The 23,601-nt window shown below is 40.8% G+C and overlaps 2 protein-coding genes across 2 annotated transcripts in view; both read right to left on the bottom strand.

Moving 5' to 3' along the window:
- The window catches only part of LOC129108364 (spondin-1-like), a 93,522-nt gene extending 71,040 nt beyond the window's left edge, over nucleotides 1-22,482 (bottom strand). The window contains exons 1-3 of the mRNA XM_054620148.1: nucleotides 21,849-22,482; nucleotides 20,579-20,685; nucleotides 6,793-6,926 (exon numbers count right to left, since the gene is read on the bottom strand). Of these exons, the coding sequence (XP_054476123.1) occupies nucleotides 6,793-6,926; nucleotides 20,579-20,685; nucleotides 21,849-22,074 (467 nt within the window). The 5' untranslated portion in view covers nucleotides 22,075-22,482. The remainder of the gene's footprint in view (nucleotides 1-6,792; nucleotides 6,927-20,578; nucleotides 20,686-21,848) is intronic.
- Nucleotides 22,295-23,601, bottom strand: part of kiaa1549la (KIAA1549-like a) — a 178,304-nt gene continuing 176,997 nt past the window's right edge. Inside the window, exon 25 of the mRNA XM_054619545.1 lies at nucleotides 22,295-22,453. Coding sequence (XP_054475520.1) covers nucleotides 22,295-22,453 — 159 coding nt within the window. The remainder of the gene's footprint in view (nucleotides 22,454-23,601) is intronic.

The raw sequence follows: 23,601 nt of genomic DNA, 5'->3' as shown, positions 1-23,601 counted from the left end.
AACCCTTCTGGTCAAATTAATTAATTAATTAATTAATGACTTTAAACATACTTGAAAAAAATCTTAAAAAGTTGAACACAGCTTTGCTTTTTGCCCGAGGTAAGTGGCTATAGTCAAAGCTCAATAAAATTGGGATGATGGACTAGGATGAGAAAAAGCTCACTGCCTTTAACAAGACATATTATAGTGTACTATCATCTATGTAACAATTAGTAATTAGTAATACATGGTCACTTTGTGATTATATTTTACAATTTGTGTAACGAGTTTTCCTGTTAAGCTGTAAAAATCTCAAGAAGAGCAAGAATGGAGGAGGAGAGCAACATTAAAAAAATACAGCAAAGCTAAAAATGTGGCAGAAAAGTTAAAACACGGTTAACACAAGCGCAGACTCCTCCGGCTACATGTTGTTTGGAGGCAGACAGCTCCGCAGGATGAATGACAGGAGCCAGGGCGAAAAAAAACTTGACCGAATGTGGAGGAGGAGGGCAGGCCTGACAGTACACCTCCTGCTCGAGGAGAAAAGTTGCTCGTTGCTTTCTTGAAGTAGCTGTTAGTTCCGGTGCCAGTAAACGGCTGAGACGAGCAGAGATAGCGCATGATGGAGAGTGGGTTTTTTTCAAAGCCGCCGACTTGCTCCGCTTGCCAAGAAACAGATGAGCGCGTCGTAACAGCTGACTTCTTTCAGGTGTTCAGCTCGCACATCACTTAACTGAGGGTGAACAAGTGGAGTTTCACAGCTTGTGATCGAGAAAGAGTAGCATTGACTTAAATACGGAGGTTATTTTCACATGCGATTCATTTGCAGATTTATTTTAAAAATAGGATTAAGGATTATTTAAACACTCATTGTCGTTGTCCTGGTTGTGCATGGCACTGCTGACTTGTTGATGTAATTTTTTTAAATTTAAATGTTTATGTGCTTTTATGTGTGAAACTTGTATGCTGACGTCTTGGCCAGGATCTTGGAAAATACATTATAAATCTCATTGAGGCCATTCTGGATGAATAAAGGTTTAATAAAAATAGAAATAAAATAAAGTATTTACTGTACTGTCTGATTGTTGGATCTATAAAATGAATGATAAAAAGTGCCCACCAGAAATTCTCCAAGCCTAAGTTCCCAAAATCAACTTGCATGCTTTGCTGATCAACAGTCGGGAACCTACCGATAACCTATTAACTGTCATATAGGACAAAAAAAAATGTAAAGAAAGAAAATATCAAGAAATATATAATAATAAAAATATTCACATCTGGGTTTTTTTCTCCTTTTTGTCACTTATTTTCCTTGTTTTGTTTCAGATTTTCTCTGGATCTTGCACTCTTATACCTTACTTTAGGGCAGCCATAATTGGAGAATGTTGTAGCCTGTTAGCAAGGCAGAGTTAGCTGCATGTCCCCGTTTATGGCATTTATGCTAAGCTAAGCTAACCGGCTGCTGGCTGTATGGGTGTCAATCTTCTTAACTCTCAGCAAGCAAACAAATGAGTATATTTCCCAATATGTCAAAACTTCTTAAAAAAGGGTTCTTGGTAAATATGTAAAAAAGTCTAAATATTTACATTATCAGATCTTTTTAAATGCTTCAGTCGTCCCTAACAGCTTAATCACCCCTCCTCCTAAAAAATAATTGCATTGATGTTGATATAGCAGAAGTTGAAGTTGGAATCAAATTAAAAATAAAACAATCCTGGAGGTTAGCGTATTGAAAGGACTCATGAGATTTCTACGGTGGTGAAAAAAGAGCTGGATCGCTCCCAACTGTATGGAGTTGTATTTGAAGCTTCCTGGAATGAGCTGAGAGACGATGTGTTTGAGGTCCTGGACTGGCAACATAAAGTCTATAACAGAGCAGAGTAGAGAGAAAAACCAACTGGGGAAAAACGAGTGTTCCCATGGTGCAGCCGTGGCGATACTTTCCAGTGATACTGGATGATGTGTGAACGAAGTGAAAATGTGAGAGCTTTGGTGTGAAGACTCACAGCTTTTTTTTCCCTTTTCTCGACACTAAAGAATGGATTATGAGACGATGGGCCCCTGGGCACAGACATGCAAAAGACCCCACCACCTCTCCTACACGTGGAGCAAGACACATGGGGCAAATTCACAAAGAATGGATTGCAGCCGCTGATAGCACTGTGAACTGAGGCTAAGGCGTCAGTGCGTTATATGCAAAGTTTAGCACAAAAGCCTCGGAATCAATTTGTGAACTTGCCCCACATACTTTATAGTGGTTATGCCTCTTTTTGTTGTTGTTTTGTGTCTCATTGTAGTTGTTTCACATCTTTCTGCGGTTTTGTGTCTTGTAAGTTTTTTTTATCTGTAGTTGCTTTGCCCCTTTTTGTAGTAATTTTGTTTCTCTTTGTAGTTGTTTTGTGTAACTTTGTAGTCATTTGACTGCTTTAAAGCTTTTGCTTCTTTTGTAGTTTTTGTTTTTTGTAGTTGTTTTGTGACTATTGTCTCTTTGAATTTGCTTTTAGTCTCTTTTTAGTCTTTTGTGACTATTTGTAGCCATTAAATTATTATTTGTGGTCCTTTTGAGTCTTTTTATGGTTGGTACTTCTCTTTGTGGTCATTTTGCTTCTCTTTATAGTTGTTTTGTGGTCATTTTGAGTCTTTTTCAATATTTTCATGTCATTTTGAGTCTTTCAATATTTTCTTTGTAATAATTTTGAGTCTCTTTGAAGTTGTTTTTGTCTCTTTTTAGTTTTTTTGTGACTACTTGTAGTCATTTAATGTTTCTTTTTAGTTGTTTTGAGTCTCTTTTAAGCTTGGTACTTCTCTCTTTGGGTGCCACTTTGTAATGGAAAGCCAAGGGGGCCCCCGACACTTTGGGCCCCTGGGCCTTAGCCTGTTAGGCCTGTTCAGTAATGCATCCATGAGACACTGGCTGGTATGGCAGAGACATGATTCACAGGAGACTGTTGCTGATGTTGTCCACTAAAGTTATGTTTAATAGCACAGACCTACTGCAAAGTATCTCCTCCCTGACTGATGTGAATTTGCTTCTGAAGACTGCACCAGTAGCACCATGGGAAAAACAGAAAAACGTCTTCAACAAAGATAAAGCAACAAGCAAGTTACGACAGCACAAGGATGACAGTTTAGGAAGTAGACAGAGTGTGACAGAAAGCCGTACACGTTGGATGAGGTAATGCTAAATCTCTATCTCAGCGCTGACAGACAAAAGTGACAGTAATACGAGGTGAATTTGCATAGCAGATGTTCCCCACGCTGGACTAGATTTATTGGACTAGCAAACACTGGGGTGGCAACGAGCCATCTGTCACATGGCAGCAGATAAATTAAAAGTAGCAGCTGTGAGTACACTGTGGAGGTGAGGGCAAGTTATAGCTTCTCGTTCAGAGGAGGAAGAGATGCGTGTCAGGGAGGTTATTCCCTTCGGGAAGTCGGATGAGGAGAAGGAAACGAGAGAGAGAGGGGAGAAAAGTAGTACTGTGGAGATAGAGGGAGCGAGTCAGACAGAGGCGTGTTCTCTCCGAGTTAACGGATATTTATAATTTGTATTATCAAGTTATCAAAAAGTGACTTGTGGTTACATATTCCCATAACTCACTGTAGCTGTATGAGCCCACAGATGATTTGTTGATGCTCCCACTCTTGGCATGAATTACACTTTACATCATGTATTAACAGTATACGCCATTTGTTACTACACAATATTACGTTTGTAGAAGCATAAATCGTAGTCCACATACATAAAAATCAATTCCTTATTTATTTCCCTAAAGTCTCCTGCATTCTTGTTCTCTTTGGTTTTCCGCTTAAGATGTTTCCTCTTAATTCCACAACAGCCTGTGGCTCTTGTAAGAACAACGTTAAGAATGAATAAGTTCTGGGGCTAAACACAGAGTTGCCTCCATTCCGCTTTGATCAATCAAATTCAAACTTTTTTCTCCACAGAGCATCTGAGGTGATGGTGCATACGCCAAACAGAAATAAGTCTGGATGTGATTATAGCCACTGTAAATATATTGCACCAATAACTTTTACTCCTGCTTTATCGTGAAAATGTTTGTGACTCAATAAAAAGGTCCATCCATTTTGTAATTTTGTGACAATTTTGAGTAATAGGTTTCCCCTATGTTTAAACCAATTTCAGGAACATTGGTTGGAGGTGTGTATTTTGGTGTTGGTTTACAACAATATTATTAAAAGCACAAATTAGAGATGTAATCGATACCATTCTGTTCCTTCCAGATACCGATACCTGAACTTGCATATCAGCTGTTAGCAAACACTGGCCCGATACCAGTGTGTTAAAAACAGAAAATACTTATATCTTTGTTTAACAGCTATATAACACTTACCTTGTATGGATAAGATATGATTGCAGTACAGCCTGGCTCAGGTTTAACCTTTTATAAAACATGAACTATTATGAACTCAACTAAAGCCTTGCAAACTTGCACAGGTCACCATTTTACTCGTGGTATTTTCCAGTTTAAAACACTGCCAAATTGCTTACATCTTGCTAGCTCCGGCTAATGTACACTTTCAGCTAGTACCTGCCTAATCGATACTGCGCATGGGCAACTCTCAACAGAGATAAGAAAAAAGAAATATAAGGTTAGCCGCATCAAAATCGATCCATCATCGATTTAGGACTTTTTTGATTTTTTTAGTTGAGCTGACAATGGAAGTAGCTAACGGATGAGCAATCTCGCTGCTTTATCATCTCTGTTGAGTACCATTTGGACAGGATGTATGGATTGGGTAGCGGGTTACACGCGATGTTGTTGTTACTGTGTAGCGTAAATGAGCTGATGCCGATATTGGGTTCAGTATTTGAACAACGCTAGCGTATACGATCGTATGGTCTGATGTTAAAAGGTATATATTCCCTTTCTATAAAGACATTATAAAAAGACACAATTGACTATTGCTTAACAAAATAATCTCTATCAACAGGTTCCTAAATTCATATGAATGTATGAATATGGGGGGCAACAGGAAAAGATTTTGGGAGCGAAAGTAAACTGGTTCCCGCTTGTAGGCCAAGTGGTATTGACTTATCATGTCGAGTGGTCTTTGGTTGAATGAAGGTAAACAGTCCGTGTGGAATGCAAAAGAAACAGAACACATTTGCCAAAATGCTTAAATGTTGGAGCCCATTTGCTATCGTCGGATGATAATTTCGATTTCCATTCGTTTAAAATAAGCTTGTAAACTGGTTACTTGGGAAACAGTCTGGTCTTGGATGATGTCTTTCAATTCCAATGGAAGTCTCGCATCTCAAACTGCTAATCTGACTGTGAACAATCAACAACTCATAGAAAAGGAAGTCTTGGCTGTGATAGCCGCAGGCTACACCGGAACCCCTTGCCCCCAGAGGCTTATCTGTCTTTAGACCAATAGGCAATGGGTTCTGAGATTCCTAAACACCAAAACAGCTTACAAAACTGAGAAAGCCAAATTGAAGCTTAAAATAGATAATTAAACAACTTTGACCATTATATGTATTGTTGGGGGGGTAGTTTTGCAGTTTTACTAAACCTGTCAGTGTCCCTTTGTGGACAAACCATGCCATGAAAATCCTTTTTTTTAAATTGCCTTAAACATTTATTTTAAATTCTCTGGTGCAATTTCTAATTTATCATTGTCAGCCATAGACACCTAATACCAATATATCTGCAAAAGCTTATTGATGATATATCAACTTGGTTGTTTCTCTGTGAGGCTCTCCTTTAACACCTGAATCATGTGCTTGCTATCTTTACTAACCATAGCATACAGTTCCCACCACACCTCTGGTTCTAACCCATCATCATGTTCTGCAAAGTAAGGCTTAAATCACTGGCAAAAAAGAGTAATCTCACATTTTTCAGCAATTCACAGCATCAGGGTACTCTTCTGAGATGTTGCTGCAATCTCACACAACCACATAAAACTAAGGTCACACACACACATATATTCACACAGCACTTTAAACCATCATCTGTCTCTTTGTTTTAGAGCCGATCCCTTTACACAAACCACAGTGTGCCATGGCTTCTGAAGAAACACCTGGCATTAGCTTGGTAAATGTGTTGTCTAGAACCAATGACGACTATCTGTAAAAAATAACATGAGCGTACAGTATTCACTGAGTGACGCAGTCCAGATTTTGTAAAAAAAAATGTATGAAATGGAGAAACTGTAGATAAAGTGCTCCTGCTGTTGTGGAACTCCATAACTTGATGGATCATACTGGTGTTTTTTAATTTGACCAAAAAACTACTTTCCATTAGTACTCTCCATTATCCACAGCACACCATGTTCTTTTTAGATTGATTTCCTTTCTTTTAGGCAGCCGCTGATTTCCATTAATTTCATCACAGCATGGAAATCAACTTGCAAAGACTTGAAACTTGCTTGAGTGAAGTCATTTATCTCAGTTTACTACCTTGTTCTTTGTCAAAACACCAATATCAGAGAACAGTGAATCATTTGGACTGTTTTTGATGTGAGGTTATCAACATCTGAGTCTTCAGATTCAACTTCTGAACACATTCACATGATCATTTTGATTATTGTTTTCTTTTTGGTTTCCCCCCCCCAAAAGAAACCATAGCTAATTAATGCTTTAATGTTTTGGTAGCTGTCGTTGAAAGCTTTGATTTAGAAGTTTGGAGAGTAATTAAAACAACAACAACAACAATGAATGTTACGGTTCAAATTCAAAGTATCTGCTGATTTTAAAATGTTTGCACTCCAACAACGTCACCATGATGTCAAAAGTTTATTCTTATTTAAATGTATAACATTATTAGACAATATGAAACTCACTTCAGTATAACACAGCCAGACCCCGTGTGCGGCGCCGTCCAGAAGACCTGTATCCTGGTTCGTCTGCGAGGTGTGCTCTCCGTCACTGCAGGGGCACAGTTGGTCATGAACTGTGTGTCCTCCTCATCAATGTTCTAGGAACAGAAGAAGGAAATATTTAGTATAAACATATTAAACAGCAATGCCATTGCTGTTTAAAATGTCGCCATTATCTATCTGGAGTCCAATTGCCCGGAAAATTATTAGTCAAACCACTCCAAGCATAGAATTCCGAACACAGTGCTACAGGATGCAACTCAAGTTGCAATGCATGCCCATAACAGCTATTATCTTCCTATGGTCTGTCAACGCTCAATATGAATTGCTTGAGACAGAGGTTATATGTGGTCGCAAGTAAAACAGATGACTGATTATTCTCTTCGTCACTCATACATGAACTTTAAACTTTCTAATACCTCACCAGATCATTGGACAGATGTAATGTGCTTTGACTTTTGAAATGTTAAAAACTATGCATCTTGTTGAAAAGTTGGAACGCCATCTAAACACTACCGATGTATGTGGATGTTTGGTGAGGTACAAATCTGGGCAGGGACCGATGTGGATCGGCAATTTCAGTCAGTCAGTCCAGCTCTGTGGTCTGGCATGAAAAATCTCCACAAATGATTGCCATTACATATTGTATAGACAATCATGATCCCCAAGGGATGAATCCTACTGATTTCGCTGATCCCCTATCGCTTCTTCCCATGGCACTATGAGGTTGGAATTTTTGTATTTTTGTGACATATTGCAACAACTATTGGATGGATTGCTATGCAATTTGTTAGAGATATCAATGGGGCCAAGAGGATACATCCTACTAGCTTTGGTGATGCCTGTCTTTTTATCTGGCACCTTCATCTTATCACAGATTCAACTAGTAAAACTATTACTTTAGTTTATCTTTCAGCCTTCACAATGAGCATTGCAGCCTCTCACAAATGCTAGCTAGCTGAAGACTTGTTTAGACCTAAACCCTTGAAAAAACATTTAAACTTGCATGATACAGTCTGGCTTAGGAAACAACAGGATGTACAGTATGGCATATACATATCAGTAGAATACTATAACAAGGCCATTGTTGAAGTGTTCTAAGGCTTTCAAATACTTGTGTATGTTTTATTTATTTCATTTCATTTATTTAAAGTGACTGACCATTTATGCCTACATATAATCCTGTAGGTTTATCAAAAAGAATACAGGAACATTTTGGAAACCTTATGTTCTCACCAATGGCCCCACGAGGCAACAGGTCTCAAGCTAAATGAAAGCATAATAGAAGCTACATGGCATTTTACAGACCAGTACAACTAAAACTGCTAGCTGGTGTTTTTTTTTTTTATGAGCTAAGTTTTACGATGTTATCAGGGGAGAACTTATTCACTTTGTTTCCTCGTAAATATGTCGCTGGTGCACAGAGTGAGTAGTATGTCATCACCATCCATGGTCAGAAAGCTAGAGAAGTGAAATGTTTAATGTGCTGAGCTATGGTGGGAGTAAAGATGAGTTAACTGTACATGTCCAGTTTTAATGGTATCAGTTTGGGGAGCAAGTCATTAATAAAGCCAATATTAATCTTGTTTGTTAACTGATGTTTATTCAGTCAGGAACACTTGCATCATAGATTTGATCCATTTATTGCAACAATGGAAATACAGTTATACTTGGTGCTGGGGCTCCGCTATTGACATGCTCCCTGGATGGCCAAGCAGCTACTAAGCCAAAACAGGGAGCACTATACATAGACCCCCGGTCTACAGAAATGAGCCCGAGGTTAGAATTTAAATTCCATTTCGACAATTGTTATGTAAGGTTAGCTTTATACTAGAAAGGGGTGGAGGCTGGGGTGGAGGAGGCAATGCTTCGCCAGCGGTATGGTCATAATGCGTTGGTGTAACGAGGATCAGTGAGAAGGGAGTCATATTTAAATGGACTGCCTTTGGTGAGAGTGAGCGGTGATTGGTGTGTGGCCAATTGGAAGCTATGATTCGATCGGCTGGCTGTCAGCTGGTTACAGCTGGGGGCGTATGACTTTCGTGTCCTGCATGAACTAACGCTAAGCTTCATCACTTAATATATTATCAAATTATTATAATTATTTATTATTAAACTATTTATAGCAAAAGGCCCAGGGACTCAAGGGGCCCCCCTTAGCCATCACCTACAAAATGCCATGAAAAGACACGTGTAACAACCAGGAAGAGACACAATAAGACTATAAAGAGACTGAAACAACTGCGAAGAGATTCAAAATAGCTGCAAAGACACAAAGAGACCACGAATAGATTTGTTAAGACTTCATTAAAAGGGAGAAAACAACCTCGAAAAGACACAAAATGATAACAAAGACACTTAATTGCTTAAGTGTCAAAGAGACTCAAATGACCACAAAAAGGGGAAAATATCACCACAGACAAAAATAATTACATAAACTCCAAAGCAATTACAAGGTGGCACAAACCAACAACAAAAATAGTCTTAACACCAATAAAGTAAGTTTATCTTGCCCCTATGTAGGAGAGGTGATCAGGCCTTTTGCATATCTCTGCCCAGGGGCCCATAGTCTCATAGTTTGCCCATTTTAGCAGTAATATAACCAAGCTTTAATTCTGCTCCGATAACCTTAACCATTATTCATTTTTCTTCCTTTAATCACACAAGTTACACCAGCTCGAGATAAAAGAAAAGTTATGTGAAAGAGGACAAAGTCCCCTGAGCGAGGCTTTGTATAATAACAGTCTTGTGTATTCAAGACATGTCTAGCCCAGTCCCTTCGATACTTGGACCTTGTCAGACAATTTAAAGACTAAACACACACAGAGACAGATACGTAACATGCACACATGGCCTATAACCTTGTAGCCAGTGTTCCCCAGCTGCTTCAGCTCAACAATAACAATGACCTAAGACCTCGTCCCAAACTCCTGATAGGACATTAAGAGGGAGACAAAAGTCACCCATCAGCTCTTTCCGTCTTTCTTTCACAAACTATCCTTTCTGTTCAACAAGTACACATCCACAAATAAGTAAATATATGGAGGATATATAGAAATTAACACGGACCTGGACTAACACATGCATATAGAGCACGAAAAACACCTACTTCTGTGTGTTGCTGTATTGACTTCCTCATGCCTTCTTAAACACAGTTTGGTGTACTTAGTGTCACCATCACTGAATTTTTGCAGACACAAACAACTGGCTAAAAGGCAAAAGAGATGGATAGCGGGAGAGAGAGAGAGACATTGAGATAAGGGGAGAGAAAGTGGGAAAACTAAAGCAAAAGGAAGGCATGGGATTAGGAATAGACAGACAAAGTTTTGTGAGAGAGGAAAGGGATTTGGGCTACAACATAATTTAAACAGAAAAGGCACAAGCATTATATTTAAATAAAGAGCAGCTGTCTAGACATGAGTAAAATACAACTTATTTTGTGTAATGACGCTGTTGGCTAAGATGTACGTGAATAGAACAATTGTTCATTACTGTGCTGGCTTAGACTGGAAATTGTCTACTGGATACAATTATACAATTTATTACAGTCAAGTTCTAAATGAAGAACAGAGTCATGACAGTCCAGTCCCAAGTAATGTTCCAAGTTAAGACTGACTTAAAGGGACATAACCTTTCCTTTGGCTTTTGATTTCATTTTATTGACTGTGTTGACTCGGGACTTGGCTGTCTTACGTTCAAACATGTCAGTGTAAAACTTGGAATTTACCTATTTCCCTATTAAAGTCCAAAACACTGGGTTCCTAGTCCAAATAGTAAAATCAAATCCATAGACAGGCAAGTCTTAATCAAAACAGTGAAGTCCAAATCCAAAACAGGTGAGTCCAGCATTAAGTCAGGACGGTCAAATCTCAGATTTGAGAGTACACCCAGGTTTCAAAATACTGGCTATTGTGGACATTACAAAACTGCATAGACTTTTATGTTTCAGTTTTACAGGTATTTGCAAAAATGCAATCCACTGTTTTTTTACCCAAATTTTTTGGTTGGGAACTGTACTGTATATCCATGTAATGTTCGATTCCAGTCAGTTTTTTTCTTTACTGTTTACTACAGGAGTATAGTAGAAATACTGTTTACAGTATGATACAACAGAGTTGAGTCCCACAAGACAGAGTAAGTACGCGTAGTCCTAAACTTTCCAAGTCATGGTGGTCCCTTTCTTTTTTCCATTCAAAAGCAATGTCTTTTCAAAATGACAATTCAAGATAGACAAATCCATAGTAAAGTCTGAGTTCAAGTCCAGAGTCAAGACCAGCAAGTTTTAACTCGTGATTCTTTGAACTCAAGACACAATCAAATCCCAAGTCAAGACAGTCAATTCCCATGTCAAGAAAGGTAAGTCCAAAGTCCAGCCCCAAGTCAAGTCCCGAGTCCAAGTCCCAAGTCCTTAACCCTGGGATTCAAGTCAAGACAGTCAAGTCAAATTTCAGGACAGTCAATTCTAGTTGGATCCAGAGCCGAACAATCAAATAACAAGTCATGTGAAATTCTATTTAGTCAAGACCCAAGTCAAGACAGACGAGCATATATTAAACACGGCCAAGTCCCGAGTCATCAGGACAGGTAAGTACAAAAGTAAAGTCGAAAGCTGAAACATTGGTTTTAAACAGCCAAGTCCAATCGGAAGACAGGCAGATCACGTCATGACCCATGGCGAGCCAGACAAGGCTTAATTCAAGACAAGCAAGTCCCAAGTTCAGCCCCGAGGCGTATAACAAGTCAAAAGAGTCAAGTTCCGAGTCAATTTAGTTAAGACAATCAAATCCCCTGTCAAGACAGAGAAGTTGGTCCCAAGTCCTAGACTCTGGATTCTGAGTTGTAGGCTCTACACTTCCTCTTTTTTTTCATTCAAATTTGATATCTCGTTAAAATGGTACCATCCTGCTTTAGATAAGTATGTGTGCCTGCTCTGTCTTTGAGTATGCGATTCATCAAGTCTCCTCCACTTAGGCTCACAGGAAGATCAAGTCTTTAAAGTCATCAGACTCAGGCCCTTATGACTGGAGGTCCGGAGTCAGTGATGTTAAAGTCAAAACTGCAATGAAAGTCTTTTTTAACTTTGTTAAGTCGAAACATACATGATATATTGATATTGATGTCAAGACTTTTATTCAAACAAAGAAACTAGACAGTTTCAAGCCATATTGTTAAATCAATGGAAACAGAGAATATGTGAGTGATGGCAGGACAGACAGAGAGAGAGACAGACAAAGAGAGGACGAGGGGGAGTGTGGGAAGACTGGCAAAGGAGCGTTTGTTTTCACTGCAGAGGCTGGCATGTCTGTGTGTGTCCACGGTTTGTCTACCTCAATCTCTCTCTCTCTCTCTCGGTCTCTCGCTCTCTGTTGAGACGGTAAACACAGATGCTTCAGAGTGCCTGCGCAAGCAAACGCAGAGCCCTGTACACACACACACACACACACACACACACACACACACACACACACACACACACACACACACACACACACACACACACACACACACACACACACACACACACACACACACACACACACACACACACACACACACACACACACAAAGAGACAGAGAGCGGGAGACTGACAATGCAAGCCCAGAATCCCTGGAGAAAATCCTGGAGAAACTGACAATAAGAGTGATGTAAGGGTGTGTGTGTTTGTCGGTCGGTGTGTGCGCACACATTGCAGGTTTGTAATTAAATGCACAGCAGTAACAAAGGAGTGAATACAGTTAAAACCTTTGGGACCTTCGTGCAGAGATGAAACTTTTTCAGAGGAAAAAAACCCAGGCAGGCAGACATAGATTGAAATGTCACGTCGACACTTGAAGATGAGCTTATTTCAGAAAAGTAACAAAGTTCTCTTGCTCGATGAAGACCTCGAAGGCGCCCGACATTTCGCCTCGAGCTTTCCATCAATCAAAGCCGTACCATTACTGCAGAACGCCGCCTAGATCTCGGGGCTATCACAAATATTGCATCATATTACATTTTGTGTCTGAGCCACCCAACCAAGGCAGCGGTGTCACATATCCAAACATCTCCTTGGTTGAAAAACTCCCTGTGCATGTGTGCGTAGGTTTATTTCCTAGCAAATGGAAGCAATTCAGTGGCTTTTGGCGTTCAATTACACAAAACAACATTGGAGGAGAGGGAGGGTATTGTTCATTGAGTTCTTTTAATATAAAAATGACCCCAGAGCTCTTTTTAAAATCCACTTTTTTACAGCTATATACACATTTTACTGCTCGAATGCTTTGTAGAGGTCAATTTAAGAGCAATTATCAAAAGTTTCTATGAGCTGTAATGCTGCCATATCAAACTAAGGAGTGTTTGCATCTTGTTTGTGTTCACGCAGAATAGACACTTAAATGGACTCTCTCAATTCTACTCAAATGATTTCTGTCTTCAGTCTGTCATGTTCTTTTCTCATCTCTTTTTTCTTGTGAGAGAGCTCTGACGTTATCAGGGCTTTGGTGTGAAAAGCTCTGACAAAAACAGACTAGTCTGTCACCTTGACTAAAGAGCACACTCAGTAAGCCGACTAAATGACACGCAAAGGTAAAAGTCTTTCAATGGAACTGGGCTAGCCCTTTACAAACTCTTTTTTTTACCAAATCAGAGAGAAGGGGTTAATGATTTCCTAAATACATGTTTGGTTTATTAATTTATTCATTCATGTCACCAATTTTAACCTGAACCAAACTGTGGGGTCATTATCATTCAGGACAAGGAAACTCAGCCATTATGTATGTGTGTGTGTAAGTGTGTGTGCATGTGCATATGAATAGGGTTGACTTTGTGTGTGTGCGCCTACCCGTGTCTGTTTTCCAGCCTTGCCCGCTCAGTTTGTTTAGCCTATTGTCAATGAGAAACAGCATGAATAAACTAGACCGGCTCCTGCTCAGATCAAGGCTGAGTCACAGAGCTGTTGAGACTACAGCAGTCATCCCCAAACCAAGTGGTGACATTATATACGACAGTGGCTCTGAGTTTTCTTTTTTGTTAAAAATTGGCAAGGTTTGCGCACAGGCGGAAAACTCTGGTTCTGCCGAGTGAAGCCAATGCGGGAGTGTCTTAAAACTTGCATTTTCTCTACTGACCAGTAGTGGGCGACTCCTACGTTTGCAAAGAGAAGTCCGATTGTATGGAAGACTTTGAGAAAATTACCTTAGTAAACCCCTGCCCTCAAACATTAGTTTCAATTCTTCTTAAATACAGTATGATGTTCATTGAATAAATTATGATCCAGTTTAGAGTAATAGACCATAAAGCGGAGTCTGCTTTAGGGTGAGCTTTCTGTGAATAACAGGTTGTTGCTGCTTTTCATATATGGTTACTTCCGTTCATTGTCTTCAAATAAAGCAAAATGGCCACAGCCGTAATCTAAGATGGTGATGGCGAAATCGCCAAATTCAAGGCTTCAAAACGGCAGTCCACAAATTTTATTCTATGCTTGTTCACTGCCCAAGAAAACGGGGCTGTTCAACAGGTGATTAAAATCACCCAGAACATCATTGGTACCCATCTACGGAGCATCAGTGATATTGGTGAGGTGAGGCGCCTGCACAGAGGCCCCAGGATAATAGGGACAATACCCACCCAAGCCACAGCCTGTTCACCTAGCTGTGGCCTGGCAAGAGGTACAGAATGATCCACTGTGTTACCATCAGACTACAGAGCTGGTTCTCACCACTGTGAGACTCCTCAAGTAATTTTTATTTTCTAGTGTAGACTAAACGGGTCGACAACCTCCATTTTGTAGTGCAACCCTGTGTTGCAGAATGAATCTTAAAACATGAATTGCCTCCAGCTTGATTATGCTTGCTGCCCATCAAACACAATACTTGTGGATGGGAAGTCGGTGAGGATCAGACGATTGTTACATTACATTACATTACATTACAGTCATTTAGCAGACGCTTTTATCCAAAGCGACTTACAGGAAGTGTATTCAACATAGGTATTCAGGGATTGTTACAGCAGTAGTGATTCCTATAGGTTGGCTAAGAGGAGGGAAATGAATATTCATGGTTGGGGAAGCCAGTGGGGGATCAGGTCCTATGTTGCTGCATTTGTGACTTCGACTTGTTGTCTGGGCTGACTTTTTGGAGGTGGTGGGACCTTTTAGGATAGCATGAACCCGTTTTCTGTTTCTGAAGTTTGGTCAGTGATAGTGTATCTCACTGCTCATAAAGAAATAATTTTTTTTCTGCTGTTGGAAATTGAAAATCACTTCCTGTGCAGCAGAAAAGTCACCAGTCACCAAAGAGCCATTGTGAAAGCTTTGGGTATATATTACATTAATTATTTTTTTTTAAGTAGATTTGTTAACTCCACATTTTCTCAGTCACTTGAAGAGCCACAACTGAATTCCTCACGATTTATATAGTGCATTAGAAAGAAAGAGTGTCCTGTCGCTCCTATTATGAATTAATTTAATAAGCCATAATCAGTGCAGAGAACAACATTATTTATGCAAACCTCAAGCATCTGAACCAACCAGCTTGTCAGGCATTATAAATAAAGATGTATAAACTGCCTTCTATGAGGGTCCTTGAAGTAAACAAGGACATAGTTGTCCTTGTAAACTCCTGTTAATCAGAACAACAGGGAGACTTGGGCGCCTGAGTGTCTCTGGGTACTTGGAGAGGCAATAATTACTTTAGGATCAAATTTGAGTGCGGTTATGCTACATATCGGGTCCCCATCATTCCAACTCAACACACATCCTTTTCTTCAGAGCCCTCTAAGCACATCTTGGCTTATGTAATTGCCTCTATCTGAAACCTATGACTTGGCTCTGACACTCTACACTGATTGGGTTTGTTTATCCCCAGCTAAACTCAGAACCCTAGATAATCCGTGCAGGAGAGAAAAAAAAAAAGCAAAGGAAAAAAAAAGATAATATCTCATGTCTGCTCATCTCTCCCCTTATCCAAACAAGTCCATGTTTGTCTCCCTGAGCAATAACACGTCGCTGGCCTAGATAAATATGACCCACGTCCCACGCTAACGCAAGGAGGGCTGGGAAAAACACACATGCAGACCCACACGTGTATATATACCCACATGCCCATTCGGTGCATATATAAGCACAAAGGCACACATTGCCAAGCCGACAAAGACGGCAGACCCGGTGGGACACTGAGCCGCACACACACAGATGCACGCTCTTTAAGGTCTGACACACTAAGACAGAAGTCCTTTAACGGGGGAAGGAGAGCAGATTATTGCTTAAGGAAAAAAAAACAATCAGCAGCAACTCTCAGTTGTGGTGTTTTAGTAAAACAGCAGGCGGGCACATTCCAGGACAGCTGCCAGAGACAACCAGAGCACCAGAGAGCAAAGGAGCGAGAACAGCCGCACGGGGAACCGCAACTGTGCTCATGCCCCCCCCCCTTCCACAACACAATAACAATCATGACATTGCAAAAGTAGCCGCGTAATTAACTTGTGGAGAAAAAACTGTCAGGAATATGAATTGCCGTGTAGATTTATTAGTAAGTAATATTATGTAAACCGCTCAGATGAAGAGAAGCAGAGTTTGATGGATTGAGGTCGTTTAGATAAAAGAAGCCAGTCTTGGCTGTCATGCTGCATCTTCTCTTGTCGACCCGCTAATGTGAGCGGGACATAAAGGACGGCGTGTTTACTAAAAGGCAATCATACTGAAACTCATTTTTGTTGCTACATCCATCCAAGGTTTCAACTGATGTGATGCAGAGTCCTTGGAACGATGATAACATCATGTTGGACACATCTTATCTCGTGTAGTCAACTTCTTAGAACCAGAAATACCATTTAAAGAGTGACTGCACACTTAAAACTTTCTTTTAAGCAATAATCTTAATAATATATCCCTACTGTAATGAAACACATTTGTGCCAAAGTTAATATTGATATTTCTTGACTAATAAATAAAGTTTGGTGGTAAACTTTCATGGCTGAAAATGGATTCAAAAGTCATATACTGTTTCAAATCAGCCCTAACCTTTAGGGCCAATTCTGAGCTGTAGACGACAATTTTAGACTAATCTAAATCATGAAATAAAATAATGTAAACGCCCTCTAATCCGTCCCCTTCTCCTCTCCTCTCCCCACGGCTTTTATTGTTTCTACTATTTCCATATTCGATGTGTGGCATGACAATGACAGCACCCTTTGTGTACTGCAAATCAAGCCAACAGCCCATCACAGAATCTGGTGAATCAGTGTTAAAGGCTGATCATCTGGTGACACCAATGGGAATTCCTACCCTGTGACAAGAGTATGTAGATAAAGCATTAAGTTGTTAAAAAAAAAAATGAGCGGCTGGCTATTGGTGGGTAGCGTTAGCTCGCCAATTCCCCCATGTTTTCATGCTAACGTTACACTACGCTAGGTCCTTGCTCCCCGTCGCTAGGAGACCACAGCCGGTAGGAGAGCATACAGATGCGAACACAAACGAGCTAAGAGGAGTCATTCTTCTCTCTTTAACGGTATGATAAACTGCATCCTCATCAAATTCAGTGCCCAAATAGCCAAATGGCATATTTGGCTATTTCCCAAGCTACTGTAGCGGTCACGTTTGTCAGCGCTGCCTTGAGGCTTTTGTCGTACCGAAGTTAATCTTTACAAACTGATTCTGCATTCATATGCAGGCGGCTGGAACAGATATTGGTATCAGAAGCGTTCTTGATACCAAATTGTTCAATTGTAGTCAGAGGAGTATTGACGTCAATCACATTCAAGCAAGTTTTGGTTAAATGCAGGTAAAAGAGGCAGACTACATTGGCCAATATGCAGTCTGGGAATCCACCTGCTATTTTTCAAAATGATGCATTTGGTGGAGTTAGACTTAGACCTGGGGGCGAAGTTACACTTTAAACACTTGGCTGTAGCTTATCTCTAGATGCCTTCATTATTCTTCCACATGTGGATAAAAGTGTCAATCACAACTGTCGATTACACAACAAAAGATGTCTGATGGATTTGCCAATATTTAATGAACAGCTTGTAAAGCCAGGATGTCAACTTTAATTTCCTTCAATTTCCCACGCAGTTCCAGTTTCTGCTCTCTGCCTTGTACTCCCTGGTCTCTGCCTCGCTCCAGACCCTGCTGGGACTCCCGGGTTGAGACTGGAAAGTATTTATTGTGCGGGGAGCGAAAATCAAATCGAGCAGGGAGAGATGAGATGTCTGAGTTTGAACAGTTTAAATCAAAAAGATCCGAGCAAGCGAGCCATGCAGTGCGACAATGCATAGCAGGTATTTTAAAATGACCTTTGTCTCAAATCTGAAAAAAAAGCAAGGTTCTACTGAGATACAAAACAACGAGGTTACCCTGTTCTGGTTAGTAAGAACTAATAAAAGTGACCACACTGAAGTCGAAGCACTAAACTCCAAGTAAAAAAAACACCTCTCCTTTGGAATTTCTCACAAAATCACACGCAATAGTTTGAAAGAAATGTATGCCTTATTTTAGTTATTTATTTATTAATTTGTAAAGCAGGTGTAAAAACTTTTGTAAGATTTTCACTCTAATTTAGTGGATGGGAAAGCTGGAGAGACCACAGCCAGGCTTGTGAGAGTTTACAACGCATAAGAGGCAAAAAAGACACCTGCAAGAGCTGCAAGTGAATAAATGAATGGACAAATGAAACACGGTACATCTAAAGGTTTGAATTTCGAATAAAGGTGTTGACACACTCTCAAAAAGGACAATAAAAACAAAAGATTGACAGTGAATGAAGAAATGATCTCGAAAGCATGTAAAGAGCCAATACCTCTGCTAAGACTGCAAAATCCTTTTTGACTTTTTTTTTAAAGAAGAAAAATAATTAGAAACTGCAGTTGGATTCGCATGAAAATACACATGATGATAGATAATTATGGGAAACAATGATGAAGAGCAGTAGTTTATGAGAATTCTTAGCAAGAGTTAAAAATTGCCCATTTTGCAATTAACGAAAGCCTATAAAAACGCTAAATGTTTCGCCCATGGCTGAATTTTCCACAAAATCATATTGACATAACGCTGTACGTATACCTAACTTTTTGTAGGTATATGTACAAACGGTGAATGTTGAATTGTATTGCAATACACTGTATTGTTGATATAAATAATATAATGTCCACCACATTTTTTTCAACAGAAATGCCTGTGACAGTGAAGAATTTAGAGAGCAGAAATGCCTGTGACAGTGAAGAATTTAGAGAGCTATTTATCTATTTGTTTTGGTTGGCTCTTGCTTTCAGAAAGGGGCCAAGTGTGGTTTTCCTGTTGTCACCAGTAAAAGTCTGTCTGTCTGTTTGTCTGTCTGTCTGCTACTGTGGTCCTGACAGAAATATCTTAACAACTACAGGATCTACTGCCATGAAATATTGTTATATAATATTGTTCCCCCTAGCGCCACCAGGAGGAAATTCGTGAAAAAACACATGGTGATAGATAATCATGTGATATATGTGCTAAGTTTTCATTTAATTTAGACCAATAGCTTAAGAGAACATTGCGCAAGAGTTACAACTTTCCCATTTTGAATCAAATAATTTCTGTAAAAACTTCTGGATGTACAAATCGTCAATAGCCAAATTTTACTATAATTTGCTCCACATTTTATGATGATATTTGCATACAACAATGTTTTAGACTTATGCTTACAACTTAGTGGCAGCCGTTTGTTAAGGCCCATGTTAAGGCTCCTGTGTACAAAGTCCATGAAGAATTGGTTTTACCGGTTTGTTTTAGAAGAACCGGTAAAAATGAATGGAGCAGCCAATGGGGCCTTATCACCTAACTTCATAGAAACAATCGTTTATCTTACAAAAGTTGTTTATCATTTCTCCTTTGTTCTCCTGTGCAAGGCAATGCAGTGCAGAACCTGTTTAGGCAACAAACTACCTGGCTAAGTTTAGTAAAAGATCGTGGTTTGGGTCTGAAAAAGTGTGTTTTAACTACTCGGTCAAGTTTAGGAAAAGGTTGCGGTTGCAGCCGACAACTGCAGTAGGAATGTTCATCTCATTGTCTGCATGTTTTTGTGCTTGTGTGCTTGAGCGATACAAAAAAAAAAAAAGCAGCTGCACGCATCTGCGACCATTCCTACAAAATCTCGACCAACATTACGACAAAGACAGTGGGCTTCATGGAAACAAGGGGCGGAATCTTTCCCGCCATTGACTACATTAAAAGCATCCTCATGCTCTGTTTGGCGAGAGTCTGGTTAGCATCAGCGTGTCGGGACACAGCCACGGATGTGTGTTCTTGTTTACACTGAGCGGGAGGTAATTGAGGAAGTCTGGCTCTCTCCTCGGGAGCTCTCCGCCACTCTGTGGGAGCTGTGTTACTACTGAACCAAGCATCTAACATCTCCCTCCTGTTTTCTCTCTCCCCTCTCTCTGCTTATCTCTGTCCTCACATGCCTCTGTCTTGCCCTCCTCTGCTTTCTCTTTCCCTCTCGTCTTCTCCCGCTGGGGGGGGGACGACATTCGCCACTCAGCGGGGCAAAAGATGCCATGCTTTGCCCTCCTCTGCTTTCTCTTTCCCTCTCGTCTTCTCCCGCTGGGGGGGGACATTCGCCACTCAGCGGGGCAAAAGATGCCATGCCTGCCTCACCCCCGAGAACAGCTCCAACAAAGAGGCAACCACATCCTGTGTCTGTCAGCAACACCTCCTTCAACATCAATATCTGAAGACAGCGGGGGGAGCAGCATGCAAATGAGCTCATCTGTTTGGCAAAATTTTTCGAGACAACCCATCCTCACCTGGAACTGGCCAGTGTAGTCGTCGTCCGAGGTGCCCTCTCTGCCCTCCTTCAGTGCGATGAGGGTGAAACCCCGGAAATAAGCGGGGCTGGTTGCCAGGAGAACCACTGTTAAAGGAGAAGAGGAAGTGTGTGTTTTAACTTCACCGTAAACAGTACAGAGAGGCGCATTTGTCTACATATTGGGGTCAAGCCACATGACGTGGGGTCACCTGCCGGATGATACCGGGACGGGGGGGCACAAACACAAAAGAAAAGCAGCATCCCTGTGAGTATCATTGTGATGTGGAAGAGTGAGGGCTGTAAACAGAGCTTTAGCATCTCACACTATAACAACAGAGAGCCTGTAAACCTCACACGGGGAGTTTAATACAGGCCAGGAAGGATTTTATTCGGCTCACACTTGTGCCCTAACCTTGAATTTTCATACAAGCCCATTAATCTTAAAAATCTGACAGCGAAGATGTCAATATTTTCAACTTATTTGTTGCTTTAAGACTGCGTAATAACTTCCTGTTTTTTTTGCCCTGGGTGTTGTCCTTCACAGGTCTGATAGCTGATTAGAATTTAGCCTTGGATTGCTAAAAAAAATGCATGAAATGGAAAACGATGTCAGTGGGGAGACTTCAACACCTTGTTTTTTCCCCTTAGGCATGTGTTAAAACTGACAAACTGTAGCATACCAGTTCTTGTAAAAGCCCCAATCATATCATTGGATTTTTTTATTTCTATTTTTATGAATAGAATTTGGATTTTAGAAACAGAGAAAGTTAAAAAAAAAACAATGTATTTGATTGTTGCTGGTTGTTGAAAAAAATGCTTGTTTACTTCTAAACTTGCCAAGAAATCCCTGTGAGTAGACCAAAGTTGTAATTTTTTTCACGTGGCCAAATAAAATCCACCTGGCAGGATAGGGACTTTTAATTTGTAGGGGCTAGCTTAATTGGAGCCAGATCTGAGTGAGTGTCTCTCTGAGCCTGTCCTCTTGTTTGCAGGGAGAGCAGAGGAAGTGAATATAGGTCAGACAGTATAACACTAAGAAGCCTTATCAAGCCACAACTCTCCCGCAGGAGCCAGAGGAGCTCACACCAGCTGGTGTGGAAATTGTGTCCCCGAGGCTGCAATTTCTAGTCAAATTTTAGATGACCTGCAATGTAGACATACTCAAGTTTTCTCTTTAAGATTGGCTTAGGATGTTTACAAACTTGCCAAACACTCCACTTGACGTGGCGCAGCTTTACGCACTGATTGCGCAGACGGGAAAAGTCTACCTCTGTAGGTGCTGCCCGGGTGATAGGTCTCCGGGTCCCCCTCCACTCTGAGCCTGAACTCGTGGTGCCCGTCCTTCCGGGTCCCCTGGGTCTGCGCCCGGAGGATCCGCCCGCAGTACCCGTCCAACCGACCGCCGGCTGGCTCCTCCACGAAGGCGACGGCGTTGCACACGAATCTCGAGACGAAATAGCAGTGCAAAAACAGCACATGGAGATACATTCCCATCTCGGAGTCCGGAGATGAGTGTGTTTAAACCAAAACAACAACAAAAAAAAAATTGTAAATAAAATTAAAACAAGCGGAAAGGCGAAACAGTGCACTGAGGATCAGCTCCAGCCCCCTTCCCCGGGAAGTCCCAACCGAACTACAGCGGCGTCACAGTCGGCGGTAAAGGTGAAGAGAAGGAGATGAGTCCATCCTGAACTGGAGAGAGAGAGAGAGCGCGTCAGAGGCGCACCACGTTGAAGAGCTGCTGAGCGGGGGTGTGAGAGAGGAGCTGCTGCTGCTGTTCCCGGATCAGTGTGCGGCGTTGACGAAGAGCCTGTGGTGGTGGTGGGGGCTGCTGCCAAATAACCGGGCGCGGGTGCACGCAGCTGTCTCCTTGCTTCGAGGCGAGGGAAGGTCCAAGACTGGAGCTCCGCACTTTTAATAAGAGCGAGCCAGCCCTCCCCTCACACACAAACACAGTTACACACACGCACACGCACACGCGAACAGTACACGCGCCGTCCGACTGTCTGTGTGCCGGGGGGAAAAAAATGTAAAATGTTCTGCTCGCTGTTCAAAGCGCGACAGCAGATTATTTTTGAGAAAAAATAGTTGCACTGAAATATTTTGCCCGTACTGTCCCGTGCGTATTTACGCATTTATCTAACTCGCTGTCACGATAGTTTAACGTGTTATTATGAACAAATCAGCAATAAGCATCACTTAATATCACTCAAAACCCAGAACTCTGAAGGTACAAATACACCAGAGTACAGTATGAGCCGCGTGCCCCTCAGGTCATCGCACAAACGTGATTTAATGAATTGCATACTGCACCTAAATTAATATCATTCTAATGAACCCTAAAGTGTATTGACATGAGCTCCATTTTAAGCTGCTGTCTGGTTTTGTTCTATGATTTTCTTGTGGATTAAATGCACACTTTTCTGTAGGACATCTGGTGTACCTCAGGGACTGACTACAAATCCCTGGTAAACACTTTCACAAGACATACATGCTTTTTTTTTACGAGAGGACCTGTTCTTATGGCCCCTAGGTGTCGCCATAGCATCTTTGTCCTCCAGGGCTACTTAGTAAATTTGTCACTCTCCTCATCACTGCACCCTTTACTCTCCCATCTCCTCAAGTTTTATTACAGTGCAGGGAAAAGTACGAGGGATTATGGAAATGGGGGGTTTAAGGTTTCATTTTAAATGTGTAGTTTTGACTCAGCTGAAGAAATAAGTTAAGGTTGGGTAATATTCTTTTTTGATCCATTTCCTTTTTGGAATTTATTTTGTTGCTTTGTGACATTTGGTAATCCTCTGAATAACAAACGTGAAAAAAACTTTTATTAACTTTGCTTGTATATTTACAATACTTCAATCAAATGATCGTGTGTGTTTGTGTTTGTGTGTGCGTTATTGCGCGTGTTTAATAATAAAACCTCATGGAAATCAGCTGGGTCAAATAAACTTGCACCAAAACCGTTTCGCTCACGTTTTCTTGGCTTTTTGTCCAAATGCCAAACATGTGTGTGTGTGT

This window comes from Anoplopoma fimbria, chromosome 19 (assembly GCF_027596085.1).
Source record: "Anoplopoma fimbria isolate UVic2021 breed Golden Eagle Sablefish chromosome 19, Afim_UVic_2022, whole genome shotgun sequence".
NCBI classification, from domain to species: domain Eukaryota; kingdom Metazoa; phylum Chordata; class Actinopteri; order Perciformes; family Anoplopomatidae; genus Anoplopoma; species Anoplopoma fimbria.
Note: the sequence above shows the minus strand (reverse complement) of the source record. Positions and strands in the feature narration are given on the sequence as shown.